General features: G+C 46.4%; 1 protein-coding gene across 1 annotated transcript in view; it reads right to left on the bottom strand.

The window, feature by feature from the left end:
* Positions 1-27781, bottom strand: part of LOC115475155 (unconventional myosin-X-like) — a 290858-nt gene that overhangs the window by 12974 nt on the left and 250103 nt on the right. The window contains exons 37-38 of the mRNA XM_030210896.1: positions 24678-25130; positions 18737-18928 (exon numbers count right to left, since the gene is read on the bottom strand). Coding sequence (XP_030066756.1) covers positions 18737-18928; positions 24678-25130 — 645 coding nt within the window. The remainder of the gene's footprint in view (positions 1-18736; positions 18929-24677; positions 25131-27781) is intronic.

Below are 27781 nucleotides of genomic sequence, written 5' to 3'. Positions count from 1 at the left end.
TACCTTTCCTAATAATACCCAATATTCTATTCACTTTCCGAGCCGCAGCAGCACACTGAGTGTTTCAGTGTATTATCAACGACGACACCCAGATCCATTTCTTGGTCCGTAACTCCTAATGTGGAACCTTGCATGATGTAGCTATAATTCGGGTTCTTTTTTCCCACATGCATCACCTTGCACTTGTTCACATTAAATGTCATCTGCCATTTAGCCACCCAGTCTCCCAGTCTCGTAAGGTCCTTCTGTAATTTTTCACAAGCCTCTTGTGAGTTAACAACTTTGAATAACTTTGTGTCATCAGCAGCGGTCCTAGCACTGACCCATTGTTAATACCGCCCATTTAACCCAACTCTCTGTTTCCTATCCTTCAACCAGTTTTTAATCCACAATAGGACATTTCCTCCTATCCCATGAACCTCCAATTTCCTCTGTAGCCTTTCATGAGGTACCTTGTCAAACGCCTTTTGAAAATCCAGATACACAATATCAGCCGGCTCCCCTTTGTCCACATGTTTGTTTACTCCTTCAAAGAATTGAAGTAAATTGGTCAGGCAAGATTTCCCCCACACAAAAGCCGTGCTGACTCGGTCTCAGTAATCCATGTCCTCGGATGTGCTCTGTAATTTTGTTTTTAATAATAGCCTCTACCATTTTCCCCAGCACCGACGTCAGACTCACCAGTCTATAATTTCCCGGATCTCCCCTGGAACCTTTTTTAAAAATCGACGTTACATTGGCCACCCTCCAATCTTCCAGTACCAAGCTTGATTTTAAGGATAAATTGCATATCACTAACAGTAGCTTCGCAAGCTAATTTTTCAGTTCTATCAGTACTCTAGGATGAATACCATCTGGTCCAGGAGATTTGCTACTCTTCAGTTTGCTGAACTGCCCCATTACATCCTCCAGGTTTACTGTGAATTCAGTAAGTTTCTCTGACTCATTGGCTTGAAATACCATATCTGACACTGGTATCCCACCCAAATCTTCCTCAGTGAAGACCGAAGCAAAGAATTCATTTAATCTCTCCGCTATGTCTTTGTCTTCCTTGATCGCCCCTTTTACCCCTCGGTCATCCAGCGGCCCAACCGATTCTTTTGCCGGCTTCCTGCTTTTAATATACCGAAAAAAAATTTACTATGTTTTTTTTGCCTCTAATGCTATCTTTTTTTCGTAATCCCTCTTGGCCTTCTTTATCTGTGCCTTGCATTTGCTTTGACACTCCTTATGCTGTTTCTTGTTATTTTCAGACGGTTCCTTTTTTCATTTTCTGAAAGCGTTTCTTTTAGCCCTAATAGCTTCCTTCACCTCACTTTCAACCACGCTGGCTGTTGTTACGTTCCTCACCTGGCTCCAGGCCTGCACGGCTGAATCGCCGGCGAGGCGTGGTCTGGCGGAGATAGCCGGACATCTTTGTTGTGTTATCTCCAGGATAGGTCAGCCATCTTGGGATGGGCATCCCGGGTTGTGGCAGCCATCTTGGGGTTGGTTAGCTTCAGGAAGGAAGCCCATATTTGGACATATTATTATTATTATTATTTATTGCATTTGTATCCCACCTTTTCCCACCTATTTGCAGGCTCAAAGTGGCTTACATATTTTTGTTAACACAATTATTCTTGGATGTCCGGTACAATTATTGTTGTACAGAGATTAGTTAAGGGAAGAAGTAGAGAGTAGAAGGGAGGTATTTATTAGGTATAGTGAACGGTAGGTTTTCAGCAGTGGATTAGTAAGGTTCTAGGTTTTCATCGTATGCTTTGTTGAAGAGATATGTCTTGAGGGATTTACGAAAGATAGTTGTTTCGTTGATTGTTTTCAGGTTTCTAGGTAATGCGTTCCACAACTTTGTTCCCATGTACGAGAAGGTGGTATCATGCATCAGCTTGTATTTTAGTCCTTTGCAGCTGGAGAAGTACAGGTCAAGAAATTTTCGGGATGATTTTGTGGCGTTTCTGGAAGGTAGGTCCACAAGATTTGACATGTATGTTGGGGCGTCTGCGTGGATGATTTTGTGTACTAGTGTGCAGATCTTAAATGTAATACGTTCCTTAAGTGGGAGCCAGTGGAGTTTCTTTCTTAAGGGCTTTGCACTTTCATATTTAGGTTTTCCAAATATGAGTCTGGCTGCAGTATTCTGGGCAGTTTGGAATTTCTTGATGTTCTCCTCTTTGCAGCCTGCATATAGAGCATTGCAGTAATCACTATGACTTATTAACATTGATTGTATGGGGACTTCCGGCGGAGCCGAGCGGCAAGATGGCCGCGGTCTAGAGGAGCTCCGCAACTCCGCTGTCGGGCTCTTTGCTCCCCCGCTCCCCAGACTCACCATGCAACGCCCAGAAGATGCCTAAAGCCCTCCAGTATCGGAGGACTCCGCCGAAAGACACCCAACACGCCTTATAAAGCGGGAACGACAGATGATCGCGACGCACGCGGCAAAGTGGCAAGATGGCGGCCAAAGATGCAGAGTGAGAGCGTGCAGAGCACTCGTGCCGCGGTAATAAGGCGAGCAGAACAAGTACGTAGGGGATGATTGTTGGGGAAATCGGAGACGTGGCAGGGCAATAGGAAGCGGGAGAAAGTCGATGATGCTTCCATTTTTCTTCCCCCTCCCCCCCTCGGCGCACAGAAACGGGGCCATTTACAGAAATGACGAGAGACTCTCTGGAAACATCTCAATATAAAGAGCTGAGTACACTAATTCATGCTCCAGCGTGCAAAGACGCTGTCTCACCATAGTAGGGATAGTTAATAAAGATTATTACCACAACACGCTGGCTGAAAAGAGAGGGCGACGCCGGGTGTTAATAGACAATTGGTGTCTGCGGCCTTGTTCTGGACAGCTAACTAGGGGAGAACTCATACAGCGAATAAAACATACGGGCTGGATCAACGCGGGGAGCGACTCTCCAGACTTTTAGAATTGGACTGATCACGTTGATAAGAGGGTAAAAACCAGACCCACAATACCATCGAATTACCCCCGGGCAAAAGGGCTAAACAAGCAAGATTAGTGACGAAGAGGCCAGAGAGAAACTGTAATACCCTCTGCATGGAGCAATTTCTGAGGCCCAAATAAGCAGGAACAACTAGAAGCGGTATTAAGTACGACAAAGGGAAAAACTCCCCACCACCCACTGGGATCAAGATGGCAGAAGGTAAACTTGAAAAGCTTGGTGATTTTTCTGACAAACAACTTGCACAGATCACCATGGCGGTCAGCGCCGCATTGAACCCCAGATTTGACTTGCTAGAACGCCAAATGAGCAGTTTAGAATCCACCATGGCTGACACGGTGAGACGAATGGGTGAAGCGGAGAGCAGAATATCAACGGCAGAGGACAGGGGAGCGCAGAATGTTCAAGATGTCACGCGCTTGATGGAGCAACTTAAAGCACAGCAAGACAAGATTGAGGACATGGAGAATAGAGCAAGGAGATGCAATCTCCGCATTGTGGGTCTTCCTGAAGCAATTCCTGAGAAATCACTAGGACATCTTTTGGAAAGCTGGCTTAAAAAAGAACTTGCCCTGTCGGACAGTTATGGGGAACTGTGCATAGAACGGGCCCATAGGCTTGGCCGTCGGCAACCAGGGCAGCAAAGACCCAGACTGGTGATAATCAAAGTTCACAATTATCTACACAAGGAAGAAATCATGAGAGGCTTTCGACTGAAAAGAGACACCTTAAAATACGATGGCGCATCGATAAAAATCTTTCAAGACTATTCGGCTGGGGTACAAGAGCAACGTCGCCGGTTCCACCCCCTCTGCACGGCACTGGTAAGCAGAAAAACAAGATTTATGCTGATCTACCCAGCCATATTGAAGATTCAACATGAAAACGGATGGCGATCGTTTCACTCTGTCCAGGAGGCCCAACAGTTTCTAGAAACCGAACTACATGCACCAGCTGATGCACCAACTTGACTCTATGTTTGGCAAAAGGCAGAAAGAACAATGTCTTAACCCTGTTTATGGTTCCCTGCATATGACGAGGACACAATATGCAAGATAAGTCTATAGCAAAGAAAATGTTGATTAAGAAATGATGGGTTAAAAAGTTATAACTGTATTGTTGTTGTCTATTTGAAGAGTCCCTCCGGTAGTAGAACCGGGGTGGCTTTAGAGATATCGCCGAGGGATGGGGGGGATCCCCTTATGAAGGGGGGAGAGGGGTAGGCGAGGGGAGATGAGTCACATAGCGGTCTCACACCACAAGTAAGAGGAAGTTCAAACTAGAGGGAAAGGGTTCTCGTTAAGAGAAGGGTAATGGGCGGGGGGGAATGGGGACTTAATGGGATTCAATACTTAGGGAAAGGGGCACATAGAAACACAAAGGGCAGGTCTTTCACTCAGCTTATACACAAGACCAACGAATGGGTAGGATGTCAAAATCAGAATATTGAAACACAAAGCAGAGGCAACATTTACAGCTTCTGGGAAAGGGCTGGGACCCAGGAGCTGAGTTTTTTCTGGTATACTGATATGAAGATAATATGTCTTGGCGGTAACACACTGTAAAGTAGTCACCTGGAATGTAGGAGGCATTACGTCTCCCATAAAAAGGAAAAAGATCCTAGCACACTTAAAACGCCTCAACGCAGACATTGCCTGCTTGCAAGAGACAAAATTGACAGCGCCAGAGCATGAAAAACTCAAGCAGGGTTGGGTAGGTCAGGTGATCCACGCGTCCTCCGAAGGGCGGAAGGGAGGGGTGGCAATCTGCATACATCATAAACTCGCTTGCACGGTAGAGACAGTATTGCAAGATCCCAATGGGCGATTCATTTTGGTTAAAATGTGGCTGCAAGGGAGGGAATTATACTTGTTAAATGTATACGCACCCACCCCCCCTGACAGTATTTTCTTTCCTGAACTGTCCAGACAGCTACTTCCATATGAAGACAAGCACTTGATAATTGTGGGAGACATGAATGTGCTTATGGACCCCAAATTGGATTATTCAGGGGAGGGACACAAGGGAATGGAGAGTAGGAAGGGCACTCGGATGTTGAAGGAGTTTGGAAGCTCCCTCTCAGTGATAGATGCATGGCGGAATTTGCACCCAGACTCAAGGGAGTATACACATCAGTCCAGAGCACATGGGACCTGGGGAAGGCTGGATTATATATTGATATCATCAGCTTTATTTCAGTGCATAAGAGACACAAAGATTGAAGAAGTATTGATTTCTGACCACAGTCCGGTTTGGATAGAATTAGGGGCGCCATGCAACTTCCAAATACACAGACAATGGAGATTTCCCAATCATTTAGTGAAAGATAAATCTTTTCTAAAATACATGGTCAAAAAATGGGAAGAATATGACTCATTTAACAAAGAACATAAGTCTGACCCGCAACTGTATTGGTGTACTGGTAAGGCGGTGCTCCGGGGAGACATAATTGCCTATGTAGCAAGAAAACGGAGAAAGAATGCAGCTAGCCTTTTACATCTGAATAAGCGACTGCAGAAAACTAAGCGCCGATATATGCAGCAGCAAACCACAGGAAACAGGGAGGCATATTTATCTGTCCAGGCTGCTATAAACTCATTATTACAGGAAAGAGCGGTAAAAAATAGGACTTTCCTAAAATATAAGTTCCACAGATTCGGAGATAGAGTGGGAAGCATGTTGGCTCGGGTGGTGCGGAGAAGGGGAGGGGGTAGAACTATTTCAGTCCTGAAAAGACAAATAGGAAGCATTACTAACAGTCCAGATGAGATTCTTCAAATATTTCAAGAACACTTTACACAACTATACACTGCCGAGCATACATCCAGGGAGGCACACATGGAGGAATTTCTCAGAAGGGCCCAAATGCCAAGGCTCAAAGAAACTGATATTGCTACTTTGGAGGCTCCCATCCTGCCCAAAGAACTGTCAGAAGCGATTAAAGGGCTGAAAGCATATTCAGCACCAGGGATGGATGGGTATTCCGGAGAATTTTACAAAATGTTACAACCCCAATTGATACGGCCCCTATTTGAATATCATCAAGCGGTAATTCAGGAAGGGAGATTCCCAATACACGAAAATACTGCATGTATATCATTAATGTTGAAACCAGGGAAGGCCGTAGAGGAACCGGAGTCTTACAGGCCCATATCGTTAATTAACGTTGACATTAAGCTTCTTGCGAAAATTTTGGCCACACGACTCAATAAGTTCTTACCCAACGTGATCGAGCCTGCACAGGTAGGCTTTCTGCCTAATAGACACTCCGTGTTGCACACCCGGAGAGTCTTGCTCGCAATGGCACGTTGCCGAACCGAGAAGATTCCTGGAATCTTGGTAAGCTTAGATGCTACCAAGGCTTTTGACAGGGTAGGATGGGACTTTCTATTCTATATGCTAGACTGGATTGGGATTCCTCCTGGAGTAAAACAAGCAATTGAGGCTTTATATACTAACATGGAGGCACAAATAGCAGCGAACGGGGGGCTCTCGAAAAAATTTCAGATAGGCAGAGGAACACGACAGGGATGCCCTTTGTCACCACTACTGTTCGATCTAACATTAGAACCACTACTCCGACAGCTAAATTCTGACCCTAGAATCAGCGGTGTACAGTTGGGAGAACAGGAGGTTCGTGCGCTGGCTTATGCCGATGATGTCCTCCTAGTGCTGACTAATCCGCAAAAGTCTTTTAATATGGCCTTGACTCTGATAGAGGAGTACGGAATGTTATCGGGGTTTAGCCTTAATCTATCTAAATCTTGTGCGATGCATATGGACACAGGTACTAATTTACAATGGAAAGGAAAAGCCACACTTAGATGGGAGGCAACGAAGCTGAAATATCTAGGGGTATACATTACAAGTGATAGAACCTCCCTGTATAAAGAAAACATTTCCCCATTATTGGAAATGACTAGGAGTAAACTGTTGATGTGGAGGGAGCTGCCACTCTCTATCTGGGGAAGAATAGCATTATTTAACATGATGATAGCTCCCAAATGGCTCTATGTCTTCCAACAGTTACCACTTTACCTGAAAAATAGAGATGACAGGCAGTTACAGCGTTTAATACAAGCATACCTGTGGCAGGGTAAAAGGCCTAGGATACCTTATCACCAGATAGCAGCCCCAAGGGAGGGGGGCGGCATGGGACTTCTGAATATAAAATACCTGGCAATAGCGAGTTCCATGCGACACGTAAACGATTGGTACCGGGGAACATCGGATTTCTCCGTTACATCAGTGGAGACCTCGATGTTCAGGGATATCCACTTTAGCCATTTACTACACTCTGGAACCCCCTTACCCCTATCAGCATTTCAGATACACCCATTATTGAAATCTCTCAGGGAAACTTGGAGATGGGTGTGTAGACGCCGCCGCTTCTCCCCCCGAGTGTCCCCCTGGATGTCAATTTGTGATAATCCTGCTTTCCCCCCAGGCCAAGGGCCCAGTATATTTAGCAGATGGGCAAAAAAGGGGATTATATACCTGGCGCATATAGTTACAGAAGAGGGACACATGCACACGTATCAGGAACTTCAGTCACGATATGGGATTCCTAAGACACATCAGTTTGCATATTATCAATTACACCATTATGTGGCCTCCCTGGACTGGACAGACCTTACGGAAGATGTGGTGGAAGTCTTATCGGAGGAGTTTACCCTGGGAGCGCAGCTTAGGGTGCCCCTGAAATTCCACCACCAGCAACTCAAAGATTCCACAGAAGAGATAGACTTCCGGCGGCTAGCGCATGAGTGGTCAAAAGATTTAGGGTGCACACTCACTGAGGAAGAGTTTAGAACACAATTGAAATCTATTTACAAACAGAGGCTTTCTGTTCCTCAGAGGGAACGACTATATCGGTGGATGCTTAGAACACACATTTCGCCCCACAGAGCGCGGAAAGCGGGATTTGATACAACGGGGGCATGTCCTAAATGTGACCATGAGGAGGCCTCACTCGGCCACATGTTTTGGAGCTGTCCCGGTATTGAAAAGTTCTGGAAACAAGTCATAGGAGGGATAGATCAATTATGGCACTGCACCCTTGTGCGGGAACCTACAATCTTATTCAATATTTTTAGATACACCGCAGACCCCACAGAGGGATTCAGGACATTTGCAAAGATAGCAATCTATTTTGGAATAACAGCCATATTGCAATATTGGAGAGTAAAAGAAGTTCCCCCTCTGCAGATATGGCGATCCCAATTAGTGAAACAAATGAGAATTGATAGATGTGGAGTGCAGGACCTGGACAGTTCAGCAGGCCATAGGTTCAGGGCGCAATGGGAGCCATTGTGGGACACCCTCCCGCCTAGGGCGCGAAGTTTGCTGCTGAACTTCTAATCTGGTACTCTTTGGCCCTACATCAGTTAGGGAGACTAAGACAGTGTGACAGGTAGGGCAGTACTTTACAGCAAGGCGTAGACTGGTTCATATTCTGATGTACAGACAGTTAATTACATGTTATCTTGGAAATAAAAAGAGCTGTGACACTGCCCTAAAATGTTGGTTGACAATATAGGGAAGGAGGGAGGGAGGGAGGGTGATTAAGGGAGGAATAAATAAATGCAAAATGGTAACTTATTTGTTGAAGATATGACATCAGAGAACATCTCCTGTAGTGTAGTTTCTTTGATAAGTTTCAGTGAATGGTTCATTACGTCTGTTAATAAACAAGATTAATATATAAAACTACAAGGAAGGAAGGGTGGGGGGAGGGGGGGTCTAGGGATAAAAGAAGAAAATGATTTGATGTATGTGGAAGGATTACAAATTGTCTGTGATATCAGTAAGGCTTTATACCGGACAATAAATACACAGGTTTCATATAATATGTCAATAAACAGATTTAAACTTAATGACTTCCAAAGAAGACAACATATGGAATTTCAAATAGCAGGTTTATTGAGAATTCAAAACTTTGTATCACATATTGTATCTTCAAAATATTGTGGGTTCTGTATTGTATTCCTTATACTCTTTAATAAAAAAGATTTAAACATAACATTGATTGTATCAGGGTACAGAATACGTATCTCAGGAAGAAAGGTTTTACTCTTTTGAGTTTCCACATGGAGTAGAACATCTTTTTCGTCGTGTTTTTCACGTGGTCGTCGAGAGTAAGGTTTTGATCAATGGTGACTCCTAGAATCTTCAAGTTTTGGGAGACAGGTAGAGAACAGTATGGTGTGGTGATGGTGGAGAAGTTTTTTGTGTTATGTTTCTCTGCTGATGGGGGCAGCCATCTTGGATCAGCTGCACATGTTTGAGATTGATTCCTACACTATTTAAAGCCCTGCCTCCAGTCCTTCGTTGCTTCGGTCTCAATTGTGTTTGAGATCCACGCCAGTGCTTCTTGTCTTCGGTTCCTGTGTTCCTGACCTTGGTTTGTTCCTGGACTACGCGTTGTGTTGCTACCTGCCTTGACCTTGGACTGTTCTTTGACTATTCTTTGCTCTGCTGTTTACGGGCTCCTGGACTGTGTTTGTTTGCCCACCTGTCTGGCCAGTGGTCGTGCAACCCCCCCGGTTCTGGAAGTCCTGCCGGCCGCTTGAACCCAGGGGCTCAACTCCTGGGGGACAGTGGGTAAGTGCAAGTGAAGCTAGGGGTTGTCTGGCTGCCTGACCAAGTGCGGTGGCACTCCATCCTCACCGTGCTCAGTCGGGGCACAAGGGCTCACACATCCCCAGTCAGAACAGTAGGCCGAAGCCATGAGCTCACCAGACAAAACCGAGCTTTCCAACCTGGCTCAGGTATTGCATCAACAGCAGCTTCAAATAACGCATTTGTCCAGCAGAATGCAGGAGGTCTGCAACCAGCTGCTGGCACTCCAGCAACAGGTCTCCGCGGCTCCTCCGGGCCCTAAGGCAGAGGCTTCCACCACACGGTTGCGACTTCCAGAGCCTCCGCGGTACGATGGTACCCCTGCAGCATGCCATGGTTTTCTCAATCAGTGCCAAATCCTGTTTGAGTTACAACCGGAGGTCTTCCCCTCCAACAAGATAAAAGTGACCTACATCATCTCTCTGCTGTCTGGTGCCGCCCTGGCCTGGGTGTCTCCACTATGGGAACAGCGGAGTCCAGTTCTGGCAGACCTGGAGGAGTTTCTGCGGCAGTTCCGGATGGTATTCAACGTGCCTGGCCGACCTTCCTCTGCCTCTGGGGAGCTGCTGTGGATCTAGCAGGGCTCCGGGTCGGTCGGGCGTATGCTGTCCGGTTCCGTACCTTTGCCGCAGAACTCAGGTGGAACCAGGAGGCCCTAGCGGCTATTTTCTGGCAGGGTCTGAACGGCCAGATAAAAGATGAATTGGCTGGAAGAGAGATCCCCGCTACTTTGGACACCCTTATTGCACTCTGCACGAGAATTGACATTCAGTTCCAGGAGCGACTCCAGGAGAGGGCCATACAGCCGGTGGTGCAGAGATCCAGGGGTCTGCCCCGTTGTCCAGAGACGCCTGGGTCCCGCGAGGAAGGTTCGGAAGGAACCAAGGAGGAACCCATGGTAATGGGGCGGCATCGCCTGTCCAAGGAGGAGAGGGCCCACCGCCTCCGAAGGCATCTATGCTTGTAATGTGGGGAGGCCGGCCATCTCTCAGGCACCTGCCCAAACAAGCCTGAGAAGTCGGGAAATGCCCCGGCACGAGCCCCATGAAGGGAGTGTCTCTGGGCCGGTTGGCCTCCCTTCCAGACTACTTGCTCTCTATTTCCATCAAGCTCCGAGGTGAGGGGCGTCAGGTTCATACTCGGGCCTTGCTGTACTCCGGGGCTGGAGGGAACTTCATTGACGCAGAGTTCCTGTCACAGTTGGGTAGCTCCACTTTGCCCTGTCAGCCGGAGCTCCGGGTCACCTCCATCCAGGGGGATAGCCTACCCGGACCATCACTCGGATCACCTCGCCCCTGCATCTGCAGTTAGGAGCATTGCATCAAGAGAATATCCAGTTCTTGGTTCTTGCCCGAGCCATTCACCCAGTGATTCTTGGACTACACGCTCCAGTGATTGACTTGTCCACCCGTGAGATCGGGCAATGGGGTTCCCGATGTGTCAAGCACTGCCTCCAGCAGGTCAAGCCTTCTCTGCCGCTCTGCTCGGCCCCGCTTCAAGGGCCGCAGGAGGGGTTGCCCGGGCTGCCTAAAGACTATCAGGATTTCCGGGACGTGTTCAGTGCTCGGGCGGCTGATACGTTGCCCCCTCCACGGTCTTTCGATTGCACCATTGACCTCCTGCCGGGAACCAATCCACCCCGAGGGCGTCTTTACACCTTATCCCGCGAGGAGTCCTGTGCCATGAGGGAGTACATCCGAGAGAACCTCATCAAGGGCTTCATTCGAGCATCTACTTCGCCGGCAGGGGCCGGGTTCCTTTTTGTGTCAAAGAAGGACGGGTCTCTCCGCCCCTGCATAGCCTACCGGAGGTTGAACAAGATCACGGTGAAGAACCGGTACCCGCTTCCACTCATTCCGGAGTTGTTTGACCGCCTTCAAGGGGCCAAGATTTTCACCAAACTGGATTTGCGTGGGGCCTACAACCTGGTGCGGATCCGGAAAGGAGACGAGTGGAAGACGGCTTTCAACACCCAAAAGGGGGGAACTTTGAGTACCGGGTAATGCCGTTTGGCCTCTCCAATGCCCCTGCGGTGTTTCAAAACTTCGTGAACTTCATTTTCCAAGACCTGCTCTACACTTCAGTAATTGTGTACCTAGATGACATCTTGATTTTCTCCTCCTCTCTGACCCAGTGTTTCTCACGTCCGCACGGTGCTCCAGCACCTCCGGGAACATCGGCTGTATGCCAAACTGGAGAAATGCTCGTTCCACCAGCAGAGTCTTCCGTTCCTGGGGTATATCGTTTCCTCCACCGGATTGCAAATGGATCCCGGGAAATTGACAGCAATCCGTGACTGGCTGGCTACCCAGGGGCTGCGGGCATTGCAGAGGTTCCTGGGGGTTCGCCAGTTACTACCGGCAATTCATCCAGGATTACTCCCTCATCATGGCTCCACTGACGGCCCTCACGAGGAAGGGCGCTGATGTTAAGAACTGGACGCCGGAGGCGGTTGCTGCATTTACTACCCTGAAGAAAGCGTTCCTTTCCATGCCGGTCTTCCGCAGTCCGGATCTCACCCTGCCCTTCTTGGTGAAGGTGGACGCTTCAGCCCTGGGAGTAGGAGCCGTGCTCTCCAAGACGTCTGCGGCCGGGAAGAAGCACCCTTGTTTCTTCTTCTCCTGTAAGTTCACCCCGCGGAACAGAACTAAACGGTGGAAGATCGGGAACTGCTGGCGCTCAAGTTAGCTTTTGAAGAGTGGCGCTACTTGCTGGAGGGAGCAGTGTATCCGGTGACGGTGATCACCGACCACAAGAGCCTACTCTACCTCCAAAATGCCACCAGACTGAACCCTCGCCAGGCCCGGTGGTCGCTGTTTTTGCACGGTTCGACTTCCGCCTGATCTCCAGGCTGGGGGATAAGAACGTCCAGGCAGATGCCCTGTCCCACAGTTTTGAGGCTCCCGGGGACCAGGAGGAGCCCTGCCCCATGTTGAATCTGGCCTGTATTCCCTCCATATCCAGAGCTAGCGCCGCTTGCTGGAAGGCCGTCCCAGTGGGTCTCCATAGGAAGTTGTTACGCTGGGGGCATGCTTCCGAGTTCGCCAGACACTTCGGGTTCCACAAGACTCTCCATCTGATCTCCCAATCGTACTGGTGGCCTCGGATGGCGCAGGATGTGCTGCAGTATGTGTCCACCTGTCCAGTGTGCGCTCGAACTAAGAGTTCCCATCAGAGGCAATGGGGCTTGATGCAGCCCTGGGAGGACTTGTCCATGGATTTCATCACTGATCTACCGGTCTCCCAAGGCAACACTGTCATTTGGGTGGTAATAGATTGGTTTTCCAAGATGGCTCATTTCGTTCCAATGAAGGCCTTACCCACTGCTGCCAATCTTGCCGCCAGTTTATCACCCACATCTTCAGGCTCCATGGATTACCCCAAAGGATCATCAGTGACCAAGGCTCACAGTTCACCTCCCGCTTTTGGAGAGCATTGTGTTCAGCCTTTGGGGTAACCACCCTTTTCTCATCAGCATACCACCCGCAAACTAATGGTATGGTGGAGCGGGTTAACCAGACGGTGAAGGCGTTCCTCCGGGCCTACTCTAATCAGCTCCAGGATGACTGGTCCACGCTGCTACCCTGGGCTGAATTCGCCTATAACAACAGCCTGCATTCAGCCTCCCGGACTACACCCTTCAGCACCATCTATGGACGCCATCTGCATCTACCTCCGCCAATTTCCCCCGTGGAGGTCCCACCTCAGGTGCAGCCCATGGTCCGTTCGCTTCAGGAGGCTTGGAGGAAGGTCCATGTACAGTTACGACGGGCAGCGGTCAAGGCCAAGGAGACCTACGACCGTAGGAGACAAGTGGCTCCCACATTCCTGCCGGGAGAGAAGGTATGGCTTAGCACCCGGTACCTGAGACTGCGGCTTCCATTGCTCAAGTTTGCTCCAAGGTTCATTGGACCCTTTGTGGTACGCTCCAGGATAGGAGCAGTGACTTACCGGTTGCACCTACCAGGCCAACTCCGGGTGCACAATGCCTTCCATGTGTCCCTCCTGAAGCCTTTCCGCAGGTCCAAGTGGCATCCTGAACCCAAGAAGGTGGTTGTGCCCGAGAGTGATCCAGATCCCGAGTATGAGGTGGACCGCATCCTGGATTCAAAGCTGCGTGGAGGAAAGTTGTTCTACCTTCTGTCCTGGAAACACTTAGAACCAGAAGACAACTCCTGGGAGCCAGCCACTAACGTCCATGCTCCAGACCTGGTCAGTGAGTTCCATTCTCTTCATCCTACTCGGCCTGGGCAAGGGAGAAGGGGTAGGCTTCCGGGGGGGGGGGGGGGGAAACTGTTACGTTCCTCACCTGGCTCTAGGCCTGCGCAGCTGAATTGCCGGGGAGGTGCGGTCCGGCGGAGATAGCCGAACATCTTTGTTGTGGTATCTCCAGGATAGGTCAGCCATCTTGGGATGGGCATCCCGGGTTGTGGCAGCCATCTTGGGGTTGGTTAGCTTCAGGAAGGAAGCCCATATTTGGACGTAGGGCATCTCTGCTGATGGGGGCAGCCATCTTGGATCAGCTGCACATGTTTGAGATTGATTCCTACACTATTTAAAGCCCTGCCTCCAGTCCTTCGTTGCATCGGCCTCAATTGTGTTTGAGGTCCATGCCGGTGCTTCTTGTCTTCGGTTCCTGTGTTCCTGACCTTGGTTTGTTCCTGGACTACGCGTTGTGTTGCTACCTGCCTTGACCTTGGACTGTTCTTTGACTATTCTTTGCTCTGCTATTTACGGGCTCCTGGACTGTGTTTGTTTGCCCACCTGTCTGGCCAGTGGTCGTGCAACCCCTCCGGTTCCGGAAGTCCTGCCGGCCGCTTGAACCCAGGGGCTCAACTCCTGGTGGACAGTGGCTAAATGCAGGTGAAGCTAGGGGTTGTCTGGCTGCCTGACCGAGTGCGGTGGCACTCCATCCTCCACGTGCTCAGTCAGGGCACAAGAGCTCGCACATCCCCAGTCAGAACAGCTGTCTCTTGGACTTCCGTCTTTCTTTTCTAATTTGCGGAATATGTTTGGCCTAGGCCTTCAGGATGGTACTTTTGAACAGCATCCACGCCTGTTGTACAGTTTTTACCCTCTCAGTTGCCCCTCTAATTTTTTTTTTACCGTTCTTCTCATTCTATCATAGTCTCCTTTTTTAAAGTTAAATGCTAACTTATTTGTTTGTTTTGTTACATTTGTACCCCGCGCTTTCCCACTCATGGCAGGCTCAATGCGGCTTACATGGGGCAATGGAGGGTTAAGTGACTAGCCCAGAGTCACAAGGAGCTGCCTGTGCCTGAAGTGGGAATCAAACTCAGTTCCTCAGTTCCCCAGGACCAAAGTCCACCACCCTAACCACTAGGCCACTCCTCCTTTGATTTCCTGTGTATAGTTACTTCAAGGTTGATATCAAAACTGATCATATTATGATCACTGTTATCAAGTGGCCCCAGTACCATAACATCCCTCACTAGATCATGAGCTCCACTAAGGACCAAGTCTAGAATTTTTCCTTCTCTCGTTGGCTCCTGCACCAGCTTCTCCATAAAGCTGTCCTTGATTTCATCAAGGAATTGTACCTCTCTAGTGTGTCCTGATGTTACATTTACCCAGTCTATATTTGGGTAATTGAAGTCACCCATTATTATCGCATTGCCCATTTTGTTTGTGTCTCTGATTTCTTTTATCATTTCTGCGTCTACCTGCTCATCCTGGCGAGGCAGACGGTAGTACACTCCTATCACCGTCCTTTTCCCTTTTATACATGGAATTTCAACCCACAATGATTCAAAGGTGTGATTTGTGTCCTGCTGAATTTGTAATCTATCTGAGTCAAGGCTCTCGTTAATATACAATGCTACCCCTCCACCAGTCCGGTCCAGCCTATCACTATGATATACTTTGTACCCCAGTATGACAGTGTCCCATTGGTTATCCTCCTTCCACCAGGTCTCAGTAATGCCTATTATGCCCAATTTTTCATTTAGTGCAATATATTCCAACTCTCCCATCTTATTTCTTAGACTCCTAGCATTTGCAATTAGACATTTCAGAGTATGTTTGTTGTTCCTATTTGCATGATGCTTAGTGCTTGACACTATTGATTTGCAATCTTTTGTCTGATCTTTAGTTGTATTTAAGGGCACCTGGCCTACCACGGTCTCTTCCCTGTTTGTGAGGTATCCTTGCAAGATACCTTATCCTGAACCATGCGCTGTTGTGCGACTGTCGGCCTTTCCCCCATATCTAGTTTAAAAGCTGCTCTATCTCTTTTTTGAATGCCAATGCCAGCAGCCTGGTCCCACCCTGGTTAAGGTGGAGTCCATCATTTCAGAATAGGCTCCCCCTTCCCCAGAATGTTGCCCAGTTCCTAACAAATCTAAAACCCTCCTCCCTGCACCATCGTCTTATCCATGCATTGAGACTCCAGAGCTCTGCCTGCCTTTTGGGACCTGCGTGTGCCACCGTAGAGGATCTGGATATGAGCTTTCTTCCTAAAAGCCTAAATTTGGCTTCCAGAACCTCTCTCCCACATTTTCCTACATCATTGGTACCCACATGTACCAAGACAGCCGGCTCCTCCCCAGCACTATCTAAAATCCTGTCCAGGTGCCGCGTGAGGTCCGCCACCTTCGCATCAGGCAGGCAAGTCACCAGGCGATCCTCCCGTCCACCAGCCACCCAGCTATCTACATTCCTAATGATTGAATCACCAAGTATGACAGCTGTTTTAACCTTTTCCTCCTGGTCAGCTATTGGAGATATATGCTCGGTGCGAGAGGATAGTACATCTTCTGGTGGGTAGGTCCTAGCTACAGGAGTACTTCCTACTTCACCTTCTGGGAGACCTCCCTCCTCCAAGGTAGCACAGAGGCTACCTGACTGGAGGTGGGACCTCTCTACAACATTCCTGTAGGTCTCCTCTATTTCCTACCTGTAACCTCCGCTCTCAAGACAAATCCCTCCTTTCAGTACCCTTCTCCACCACCGCCAACTCCAGGCTCCACCCTTTCTGCCTCGCCTCACCTCATGCGTGGAACAAACTCCCTGAGCCCATACGCCAAGCCCCCTTCCTGCCCATCTTCAAATCACTGCTCAAAGCCCACCTCTTCAATGTCGCCTTTGGCACCTAACCACCACACCTATACTCAGAAATCTAGACTACACCAACTTGACATTTTGTCCTTTAGATTGTAAGCTCATCTGAGCAGGGACCGTCCTTCTTTGTTAAATTGTACAGCGCTGCGTAACCCTAGTAGCGCTCTAGAAATGTTAAGTAGTAGTAGTAGTAGTAGTAGTAGTATTTTTCTATCTCCCTCATCTCTACCAAATCTGCTACTCTAGCCTCGAGAGAACGAACACGCTCTCTGAGATCTAGCAGCTCTTTGCATCGGGCACACACATATGACATCTCACCAACTGGGAGATAGTCATACATATGGCACTCAACGCAAAAGACTGGGTAGCATCCCTCTTGCTGCTGGACTGCTGACTTCATCTTAGTGTTTTCAAGTTTCTGAATTTTGTAATAGTTGCTACAGTATTAAGAATTTCAGTCTGATATAAAGTGATTTTAGTTTATATATTGTATGATCCTTGTAGTGATAACTACTTAAATGGTAATGAATGTATATAGTTCTATAAGAGCACTCCTAGCTTATTACCCTAATTACACTACTTGCTATAAAATGTAGTGCTGTCCTGGGGGGGGTGTTGGGGAGGGTGGGTGGGAAGACTAAATTAGATCCTACACTGCCTGTCAGACTCTATCTATCTGTGCGTGCTAGGAAAGCACAAAAAAAAAAAAACAAATCCAAGTGACCAGCAAAACACAGCGGTGATAGCTCCAAACAAAGTTTATTGGGACCCAACACTGTCTGTGTTTCGGCAAAAAGCCTTCCTCAGGGGTCGATAAATCCTCTGCAGGACGTATAATCGACTGGCTGCGTCCGTTTTCACAGATTTCAGTGGTATTATATTTGTGCTTTCCTAGCATGCACAATCGATTATACGTCCTGCAGAGGATTTATCGACCGCTGAGGTAGGCTTTTTGCCAAAACACGGACTGTGTTGGGTTCACGTGGATTTGTTTTTTCTTCCACTCTGTGTCAATTTCTGTTTGCGTGATTGTGGAAGGAGTGGACCCGCTTTTCTTGTTCTTTCCAAATACACTCAAGCCTTGCTGTAGATAAATCTCTCTTATCCATCCCCTTTTCCTCTACTGCTAATTCTAGACTCCGTTCCCTTTGTCTTGCTGCACCCCCAGGCCTGGAATAGACTTCCCGAGCCTGTGCGTCTAGCTCCGTCTTTGGCCGTTTTCAAGTCCAAACTTAAGGCCCACCTCTTTACCACTGCTTTTGACTCCTAACCACTACTCACTTGCCCTGTCCTTCAACCTCATCTATTATTCCCTTACCCTTAATTGTTCTGTCTGTTTACCTGTCTTATCTAGATTGTAAGCTCTTTGAGCAAGGACTGTCTGTTTTTGTGTATGGTGTACAGCGCTGCATATGCCTTGTAGTGCTATAGAAATGATAAATAGTAGTAGTAGAGAGAACCGGCTATCTCCAGCTGAATATCCTAGTCAGTGGCTAGCCCAGTCACCAGCTATGTCGCATGACATAGCTGGTTACCACTGAATTTCAGCGGCTGACTGGTTAAGTTTAGTGGCCAGATAGACTTGCGTAAATAGCAGTTCTATCTTTGGCTGCTAGAACCTAGCCGGTCAGCTGAGGAATATCGGCTTAATCGTCTGTTTGTGGCACTTAAGAAAAACTCTGGGGACCCGAAATCGAGACAGTGAGAGTTAGACCGGATAACTCCCGCTATCGCTGGTGAACTCAGAAATTCAATGCCGGGGCTATATGTGGCCACCAGCATTGAAGTTCTGGAGGTTTTTTAGGTGCTACAAACATAGCTGGTTAAGGTTCTAGGTACAAACTTAGATTGTGAGCCCTCCAGGGACAGAGAAATACCCAGTGTACCTGAATGTAACTGAAAAGGTGGGAGCATAACCTAAAAAATAAACAAACAGATAAATAAATATTCAATGCCAAAAATGTATCCCTGTTGTGTTAACACACTTTTCAATTTCTACTTTTTCTGGTGAAAACTTTTAGTGGTGATGAATGAATTGAATCAATACAAAAACAATGTCATGAGCTATATACCTGGGTTGTGTCAAAGAATATCTCTCTCTCTTCCACTGTGATTTTAAGGATGTTGGGTTGAGGAGCTCCAAAAAAAACTATCTGCTCATACAGAAAGGTTTCCAGGGGCTTTGGGTCACTTCGTTTGTATACAGAAATATTCTGTGCGCTGACCCCGAGCCAAAGGTCATTGGGGAATCCACCTTCTTTACACTGTTAAGAACAAGATATTTGCTTATTACTCAGATCCTTAGGGAGATGGTGTCTGGTTTGTTGAGAAGAAAGACAAACAGGGTACATTTTCATACTGCCCACATACTGTAGCTGCAACATCCATTGACTTTCCACCAACTTTCAAAGTGAATCTATTTCCACTTGAAGGCAGATGAAGACCTGAATGGTTCATCCAGTCTGCCCAACAGTCACACTCATTATCAGTTCATGATTAAATAAAAAATGAATATGATATTATCTACTTGATCATGATCTTCCTTTGGTGTTTCTGGGACATAGACAGTAGAAGTCTGCCCAGCTCTGTCCTTATGTTGTGGAGTTGCCGTCAAAGCCCACTCCAGCCTATCTGAATCTGTCTTGTCATTTGTGGGACCCAGACCATAAAAGTCTGCCCAGCACTGACCTGGCTACTGAAATTGCCATTGAACCCTTTCCAGCTCATCCTAAATTGGGTTACTATATACAGAACACAGATCTACAAAGTATGCCCGGCACTGGCTTTAGTTCTTTACAGGCGGAGTGGCCATCCAAGTATCACACACACATGCAGCCATTTAAGGGTTTTTTTTCTGTAGATAGCTTTTTCCACCAAAACAATGTGTATAATTTTGAAACTAGAAAAGAATTAGACATTTAAACTAGAGGGTGGGGGTGACAAAAGGAAACAGGAGATTTCGGAAAGTCACCCCCAGAATAAACATGATGGCAGAAGGAAAGGTCATGTAAATATAAAAAACAAACCCAAACTCACTAAGCACATGGAAAGCTATCACGCTTATTTTCGAAAGAGAAGGGCGCCCATCTTTCGACACAAATTGGGAGATGGGCGTCCTACTCGCAAAGTCCTCCAAATCGGCATAATCAAAAGCCAATTGTTTGACACCCTCGACTGCTTTCTGTCACGGAGATGACCAAAGTTCACGGGGGCGTGTCGGCAGGGTAGTGAAGGCGGGACTGGGGCGTGATTAGGAGATGGTCATCCTCGGCCAATAATAGAAAAAAGAAGGGCATCCCTGATGAGCACTTGGCTGACTTTACTTGGTCCATTGGTTGTGACGGAGCCAACTTTATTGGAATTAAGATAAGTAACCGGCAGTATTAACACATCACTAGATTGTAAAGTACTGTATATATGGAAATCCTGTAATTTATGGATACATGAATTTGCTTATTAGCAACTTTTGAAAACATTTATTATTGTGGAGTTTTTTTGGCGAGATGATGGTGTGCTGGGCCCAAGCCTTATAGTCGGATAATCTCTGGCTGGCTGGGTGGCAATACTGAAGCCTTTTTTCTCCACTTAAACCTACATAAATTGATATTAATTGAAATAAGAGCTTCTTCTTGTATCCATTGTGTTACACAGTGAGTGTGAAGCTGTGTTTTGGAGTTTCAAGTTAAAATTTAATGCCAAGAAGTGTAGAGTGATGCACTTGGGGTGCGGAAACCCAAAAGAGAGATACCGGATAGGAGGGGAGAGATTAGTAAGCTCGACTCAGGGGTGTTGGTGTCAGAGGATCTGAAGGTGAAGAAACAATGCGACAGGGTGACAGCCATGGCCAGAAGGATGCTAGGCTGCGCAGAGAGGGGCATAACCAGCAGAAGAAAGGAGGTGTTGATGCCCCTCTACAAGTCATTGGTGAGGCCCCACTTGGAGTATTGTGTTCAGTTGTGGAGGCCCTATCTTGCTAAAGATGTAAAAAGAATGGAAGCAGTGCAAAGAAAAGCTACAAAAATGGTATGGGATTTGCATTGCAAACCGTATGAGGAGAGACTTGCTGACCTGAACATGTATACCTTGGAGGAAAGGAGAAACAGGGGAGATATGATATAGACGTTCAAATATTTGAAAGGTATTAATCCGCAAATGAACCTTTTCCGGAGACGGGAAGGCGGTAGAACTAGAGGACATGAATTGAGGTTGAAGGGGGGCAGACTCAGGACTAATGTCAGGAAGTATTTTTTCACGGAGAGGGTGGTGGATATGTGGAATGCCCTCCCGCGGGAGGTGGTGGAGATGAAAACAGTAATGGAATTCAAACATGCGTGGGATAAACACAAAGGAATCCTGTTCCGTGAATCATAGCGGAGATTAGGTGGCGACACTGGTAATTGGGAAACAAAATGGGAGCTGGGCAGACTTCTACGGTCTACACCCTGATCGTGACTGAATAGATGGGGATGGGCTGGAGTGTAAATTTTAAGGGGCTTCGATGTTAACTTCAGAGCTTAGTACAAGAACAGTACTGGGCAGACTTCTATGGTCTGTGCCCTGAGAAAGGCAAGGACAAATCAAACTCAGGTATACATATAAAGTATCACATACCATGTAAAATGAGTTTATCTTGTTGGGCAGACTGGATGGACCGTACAGGTCTTTATCTGGTGCCATTTACTATGTTACTATATATGTTATTGTGTAGATCCTTGCCTTAATCCAGGGGTGTCCGACCTCATCCTTTGCCTAGATGGGTTTTAGGATTTCCACAATGAATATGCATGAGATCTATTTGCATACAATGGAGGCAGAACATACAAATAGATCTCATGTGTCTGTTTTCCCTGATAACACCCCAGGTGTTGTTATCGGTGTACGCCCCACACACCCATAAATGCGGATAAACTTAGATGTACTGAGTAACAATGAGCACACTCCTACCCAAGGACAGGGTGGAAAACTTTTCAACTGCTCATTTTTGTGAGTAAAATTGGTATTTTTTATATGAAGGAAAAGCTCTGAAAATTATCCTGTAAACTGTGGGATCTATGTTGAAAAGAGAACGCTATTTTTAACAATTGTGGCTAATTTTCAGTGGACTACATGAATGATTAAATTTGAACCAGTGAAGCCTGGGAGGAGAGGAGTGAGGAGTGTGACTCATGTGCTGCACCACTGGGCTGTCTTTATCCGGTTAAGGTAACCAGGGAAGGAATCCATTGGATCTGAGGGCAGCTTATTGAGCCATATGACTTCAGCAGGTAACTCAGCTGAATTTGGCTAACTGTACCTGGATTTGTCACAGCTGAGAATCACCCTCTGTTTGCTTTGAATTAAAGTCCACAGCAGTGGCATAGGAAGGGGGGGCGGTGGGGCGGTCCGCCCCGGGTGTACGCGCTGGGGGGGTGTCGGCTCCGCTGGTTCACTGCTCTCTCTGCCCTGGAACAGGTTACTTCCTGTTCCGGGGCAGAGAAAGCAGGGAACCAACGGAGCCGACGCAGCTCCCAGAGACGACGTGCACTCGGCGGGGCAGAGCGCCAGCGGTAAAGATGCACTCCGGGGTGGGGGTGGGGTTGCGCCATGCTGCACCCGGGGGGGGGGGGGGGGCAGCGGCGACCCGCCCCGGGTGTCAGCCGGCCTCACTATGACGCTGGTCCACAGGCAGATTGTACTCGGGACTTTTCTCCACAGTTTTCGCTTGAAACCTGCCATAGGTACAGAACATCTACAGATACTGGAAATACAACCAAAGAATATTCTTTCCTTTTCCTGAGCTAATCCCCCCCTCCTTCCTGGGAATGCCTTTTCTCAATGCGACTAAAGCCAGCTGATATTCAAAAGGATTAAAGTAGCAGGATAGGCTCCTGCCATTTAAATCGATCGTGTGTCGTTATTCAGCAGCACTTTACAAAACCAGAACACTGTACCAGTGATTTCATGGTAAGAATCCTGAAAGGTAACTTTAAAACAATACAGGAACGTAAGACCTTTGAAGTCAGAATGATTAAATATTTTGACACCCACCATTATAAACCACCATTATAAACCATAAAATTGTACTGCTTTGTCACCCTCCTGTCTCCATGCATATCTCCCTGTCCCTCATCCACCTGACTCTTCCTGTCTCTCACCTAACCCACCATCATCCTGTTAGACTGTCACTGAAATGCTTTGATGTTTCACTTATATATATACTGTCATCTACCAACATTTGCTTATTAATGATCTGATGAAGAAGGGCAACCTTCGAAAGCTAATCAAGAAATGTATTAAGTTATGTCCAATAAAAAAAGTATCAGCTTATTTTCTTTTCCATGTTTTATTTTGTTTTATTTCTATTGATTACCTTTAAAAGTGGACTAACACAGCTACCACATCTCTCTACTGAGATATGTATATAAGAACCATATCATAGAATAACATTAAAAGATTAAAAAGAAATGCTTTGGTGTTCAGAAAAAGGACCTTAAAACTATATATAATTAAGAGGTAAAACCTCACATTCAGGAAGCAATACATCCATTACATCTCTTGATGAAGTGTGTGTTTTAGTGCAAGTATATGAGCAAACACTAATAACAAATGCAGTAATTAAAATAACATGACGAAGGTGACATCTAACATGAAGTACCGTAGATGTGAAACTGTGTATTCAAATGAGTAATCACACATAATGGGTGAAAACATTGACTAATCAATGGAAAGTGCAGTGGGCTCCTCACTGTGTATCCATTTATATATATATTGATCTAGTGATGTGTTGTGGGAATGTATATTTTAAAGTAAACTGCCACAGGGAAAAAGAAAAATTAGTCTGTAAAGTAAGAGAGTCATATTAGTCATGGTACCAATAAAAAGTATACTGTGGTGGTAAATCACCCTTGTGGGGCGATATTTAAAGTGATTTAACTGGGAAAGACAGGATCCTGTCCAGTTAAACTGCACTGGCCAGCCCAGAGGTCGATATTTAGCCAGAGACATTAAATATCCACTCTGGCGCTTCCATCCAGGTAAAGAGTCGGTGGGAGCCAGAAGCGATGTAGCCCAAGAAATATTCAGTTCCAGTGTCTGCATGTAGGACTGAATTAAAAGCAGCTCTAACTAGGGCCGGTTAGCTGTGTGTGTACAGCAGGGAACGTCGACCGTACCCGCATAACGTCAGCACACCAGCAAGGACTCGAATATTCAGCTTGGCTCTGAGTACACAAACCAAAAAAGCAACACTGGACCTTCAAGACTGAGACAACAGGAGTATTTTATTGGTAAATGACCTGACACGGGCCGTGTTTCAGCGTAAAACAATGCCTGCCTCAGGGGTCAGGATTTGGGCATAAGTTATATGAAGTGTATATATATCTCCAATGCCTCCGAGATTAAACGGAGAAAAACTTTGCAGCCAAAAGAATCTGTCACAACGGACAGTAGCGATACAAAATAAACCTCCTGTTTTTGCAAAAACAGGAGGTTTATTTCGTATCGAAAAACAGGAGGTTTATTTCGTATCGCTACTGTTGTCTCAGTCTTGAAGGCCCAGTGTTGCTTTTTTGGTTTGTGTACTTTTCATGTATGCTGCTTACCCTCTCTGTTTGACTTGTCTCTGAGTATCCAGGTCTAAGTTAGCCAGCGGCAGTCAGCTTTTAAAGAAATGCTCCCACTTCCGGCTAAACATGGACCAGTAAATCTACACACAGAAATGCCTTAAGGAATTACCCTACAGGAAATCATTTCCAACGCCATTTCAGCCTCAGAAATTGGCCTTTATAAAAACGGTGCATGTGCACAAATTCATCTGCTGTAGGGAAAGTTGATCCTGGGGCAGCGGATGCAGCAATCCAGACTGGGAGGGGCTGATGTTACAAGAGCCATGCCAACACTTCTGGGAAAGTTGGTCTAGGTTTGTTGTGGATACCTTCAACGTCAGCAGTGTTTACTGGACAGAAGCGAGGATGTGCACTCTTCCTGTTTTATTAAGGCTTTTATTGACTAGATCAGACCGTAATAATGTCTTACCTGTACATCAAAAAGTGTTGAGCCATAACCTTGCCACTCCTTGACAATAGACATGTATTTCACCATGGCATCATGGTGAGACATACCCTGTAGCCTACTCCATTTCTCCAAAATACTGCTCCGAGTGGCTGATAGTTCCTCCTTCACCCACATTTCCAAAATCTGCTCTTCTGCCATCTGCTGCTTCTTCATAGAACCTGCCTTGAAACCACGTTTTATGGTCCCTTCCAGGAAGCTTGTCCTTCTATTCTCCAAAGCATGACCAGAGCAGGTGCTGCTGCTTCTAGTGGACTGTAGGATTTTGGTCCTAAGCCGGGCTACAGGATAGATCGTCTCCAAAGACCATGAGGCTTTGGAATAGGTTCCACACACATACTGTAGCCTCAGTGCTGCAAGTCGCTGCAGGGTTTCCTCAGGGGCTGGGAAATGGCCTCTGATAATACTTTCATGAGCCTGTAAGTAAGAAAGCAAGTTATTCAACACAGAGCTGAGAAGGTAAATGTAAGTATCCAGACAGATCAACATGTAAAACCAAGATGAGGCTCCACTAGGTCCACATAAAAAGTTTAAAAAATTACAAGTCTGATATTTAGAAGGGTTAAACCCTGCTGAGCTGGCCACCCATCGATATTCAGCGACACTGTGACAGCTGCAGCTGTGCAAATTTTACCCAGTTAGCTAACCAAGGAGTGGATGAATATTCACTTTTTATGTTCTTGTCGATCCTCCTGACCCCCCCCCCCCCCCAGACCTTTCTCCTCCTGAACTCCCATAAAAAAGCTTTCTCCTACTAGCCTCACCCCTCCTGCAGGTTCCCCCACCTCCTGTAGGCCTCTCGGGCCTATCTTAAGGGTCTCTGGTGGTCTAGTGGAGGGAGGGCAGAAACAATCCCCACTCACTACTGCCCATTCTGGCTCTGTATTCAAAATGGCTACCATGACCTCTAGCAGCCATAGGACTTTGTATTCTTTTAAACTTACAACCAGTGGTGTCTCTAGACAGAAATATTTGGGGTGGCAAGCCAAAGTGAAATTTCCACACATCATTTGTATTGTTGTTTGAATATTTTTACTGCTCTAATTGCCTACTGCTCATGTTTGATCTATTCTTACTGTACACCGCCTTGAGTGAATTCCTTCAAAAAGATGGTAAATAAATCCTAATAAATAAAAATAAATAAAATCATGCTCACTACATCAAACACCTTCCCACCAACCCCCTTTTTTAAATTAGCAAAATAAGACAACATGGCCTTCTATGCATAAAGAAACTCTCCTCCTCCAGCTAGTTTCAGCTCTTGGGTAAAACCGCCATTATAATTGATAACATCATTCAATAAATTCTTCTATGTGGCATAAAAGCTGAATTCTCTACAGGGTTGGATAGAATCTCAATATAAATCCTGCACTTCCAGTTCTGTATCACAAACTCTATATTTCCGAACAATGGAGCTACCCCTCTTACAACATGTCATGTACAAACCCCCAATATTCAGCGCTATTTAACTGACCAGAACAGCTGCTGACTGGTTAAATAGTGCTTAACTGACTATCCCCCGCTGAATATTGCCCGAAATAACCATCTATCTGCTAATTTTTTAAGTTGGTTTAGCTGGTTATCTGTAAACCGGCCAAAAATAAACTGGATATTCAGTGCCAGTCACTGGAAACAGCCTGGCATTGAATATCCAAGCTCAGCTGGTCTAACTCCTGTGGTCTGAATTTCAGCTCCAAAGTATTCAGATTGTGATTATCATCTCAGGACCAGCACATGCTCTTCCACAGCCAGACACTTTGATTAAATCAGATGGGATTTTGTTTATGTGGTGACTCTACAGGATGTGGAGACCAATAACACAAAACCCTGCAAAGACTAGGGTTACCATGAGCCAGTCCGGGTTTTACTTCCTTTGAAAGCAACGGAAGTAAAACCCAGACTGGCTCAATTTGTCCTCCTTTTTCTGGAGCCATATGGTAACCCTAGAAAAGACACATTCAAAATCTGTATAGCAAACTTACCAACCATAACAGCCCTAATTCACCTACAAAAAGACAGTGCTATAAAAATTATACTGAGCCGTAAAGCACCAATATATCTACTTCTGGGAAATTGGAACACGCTGGACTGTTACAGATTCCTACACAGGCACTACATGCTAGCAGAATCCTTCACCTCAGTTGTAGATGCAGAAGGTGGACAGAACCTCACCTGATACACTACAAAGACATGCATACAAAAACTGAAATGCAAATCACGGCAACACTCCATACTACAAATCCCAGGGCAAGCAGTTGCTTCCCATGTCTGTCTCAATAGCAGACTATGGACTTTTTCCTCCAGGAATTTGTCCAAACCTTTTTTAAACCCAAATAAACTAACCACTGTTATCACATCCGCTGGCAAAGAGTTCCAGAGTTTAACTATTTATTGAGTGAAAACAGGATCTTCAGCTTGGAAAAGAGATGGCTGAGGGGGGGATATAATAGATGTCTACAAAGTCCTGAGTGGTGTAGAGCAGGTAAAAGTGAATTGATTTTTTACACTTTCAAAGACAAGGAGACACTCAATGAAGTTACATGGCAGTACTTTTAAAATGAATAGGAGGAAATATTCTTTCACTCAACAAATAGTTAAGCTCTGGAACTTATTGGCAGAGGATGTGGTTACAGCAGTTAGCGTATCTAGGTTTAAAAAATTTTTGGACACGTTCCTGGAGGAAAAGTCCATAGCCTGCTATTGAGAAAGACATGGGAAAGTCACTGCTTACCCTGGGATTGGTAGCATGGAATGTTGCTACTATTTGGGTTTCTTCCAGGTTCTTGTGACCCGGATTGGCCACTCTTGGAAACAGGATACTGGGCTAGATGGACCATTGGTCTGACTCAGTATGGCTATTCTTATGTTCTAACTGTCCTACTTGTTTCTCCCTTGATGGCTATAATATACCAATAATGACAGAAAATCACTATCTAGGTGTATTATTTGATTCCTTGTTGTCTTTACAGAACCATAAGAACATAAGAATTTGCCATATTGGGTCAGAGCAATGGTCCATCTAGCCCAATATACTGCTTCCTGCAGTGGCCAAGTCTAGACAGTTTGGA

The sequence above is a fragment of the Microcaecilia unicolor genome, chromosome 7 (genome assembly GCF_901765095.1).
Source record: "Microcaecilia unicolor chromosome 7, aMicUni1.1, whole genome shotgun sequence".
Taxonomy (NCBI): Eukaryota; Metazoa; Chordata; class Amphibia; order Gymnophiona; family Siphonopidae; genus Microcaecilia; species Microcaecilia unicolor.
The sequence above is the reverse complement of the archived record's forward strand: the minus strand, read 5'-3'. Positions and strand labels throughout refer to the sequence as shown.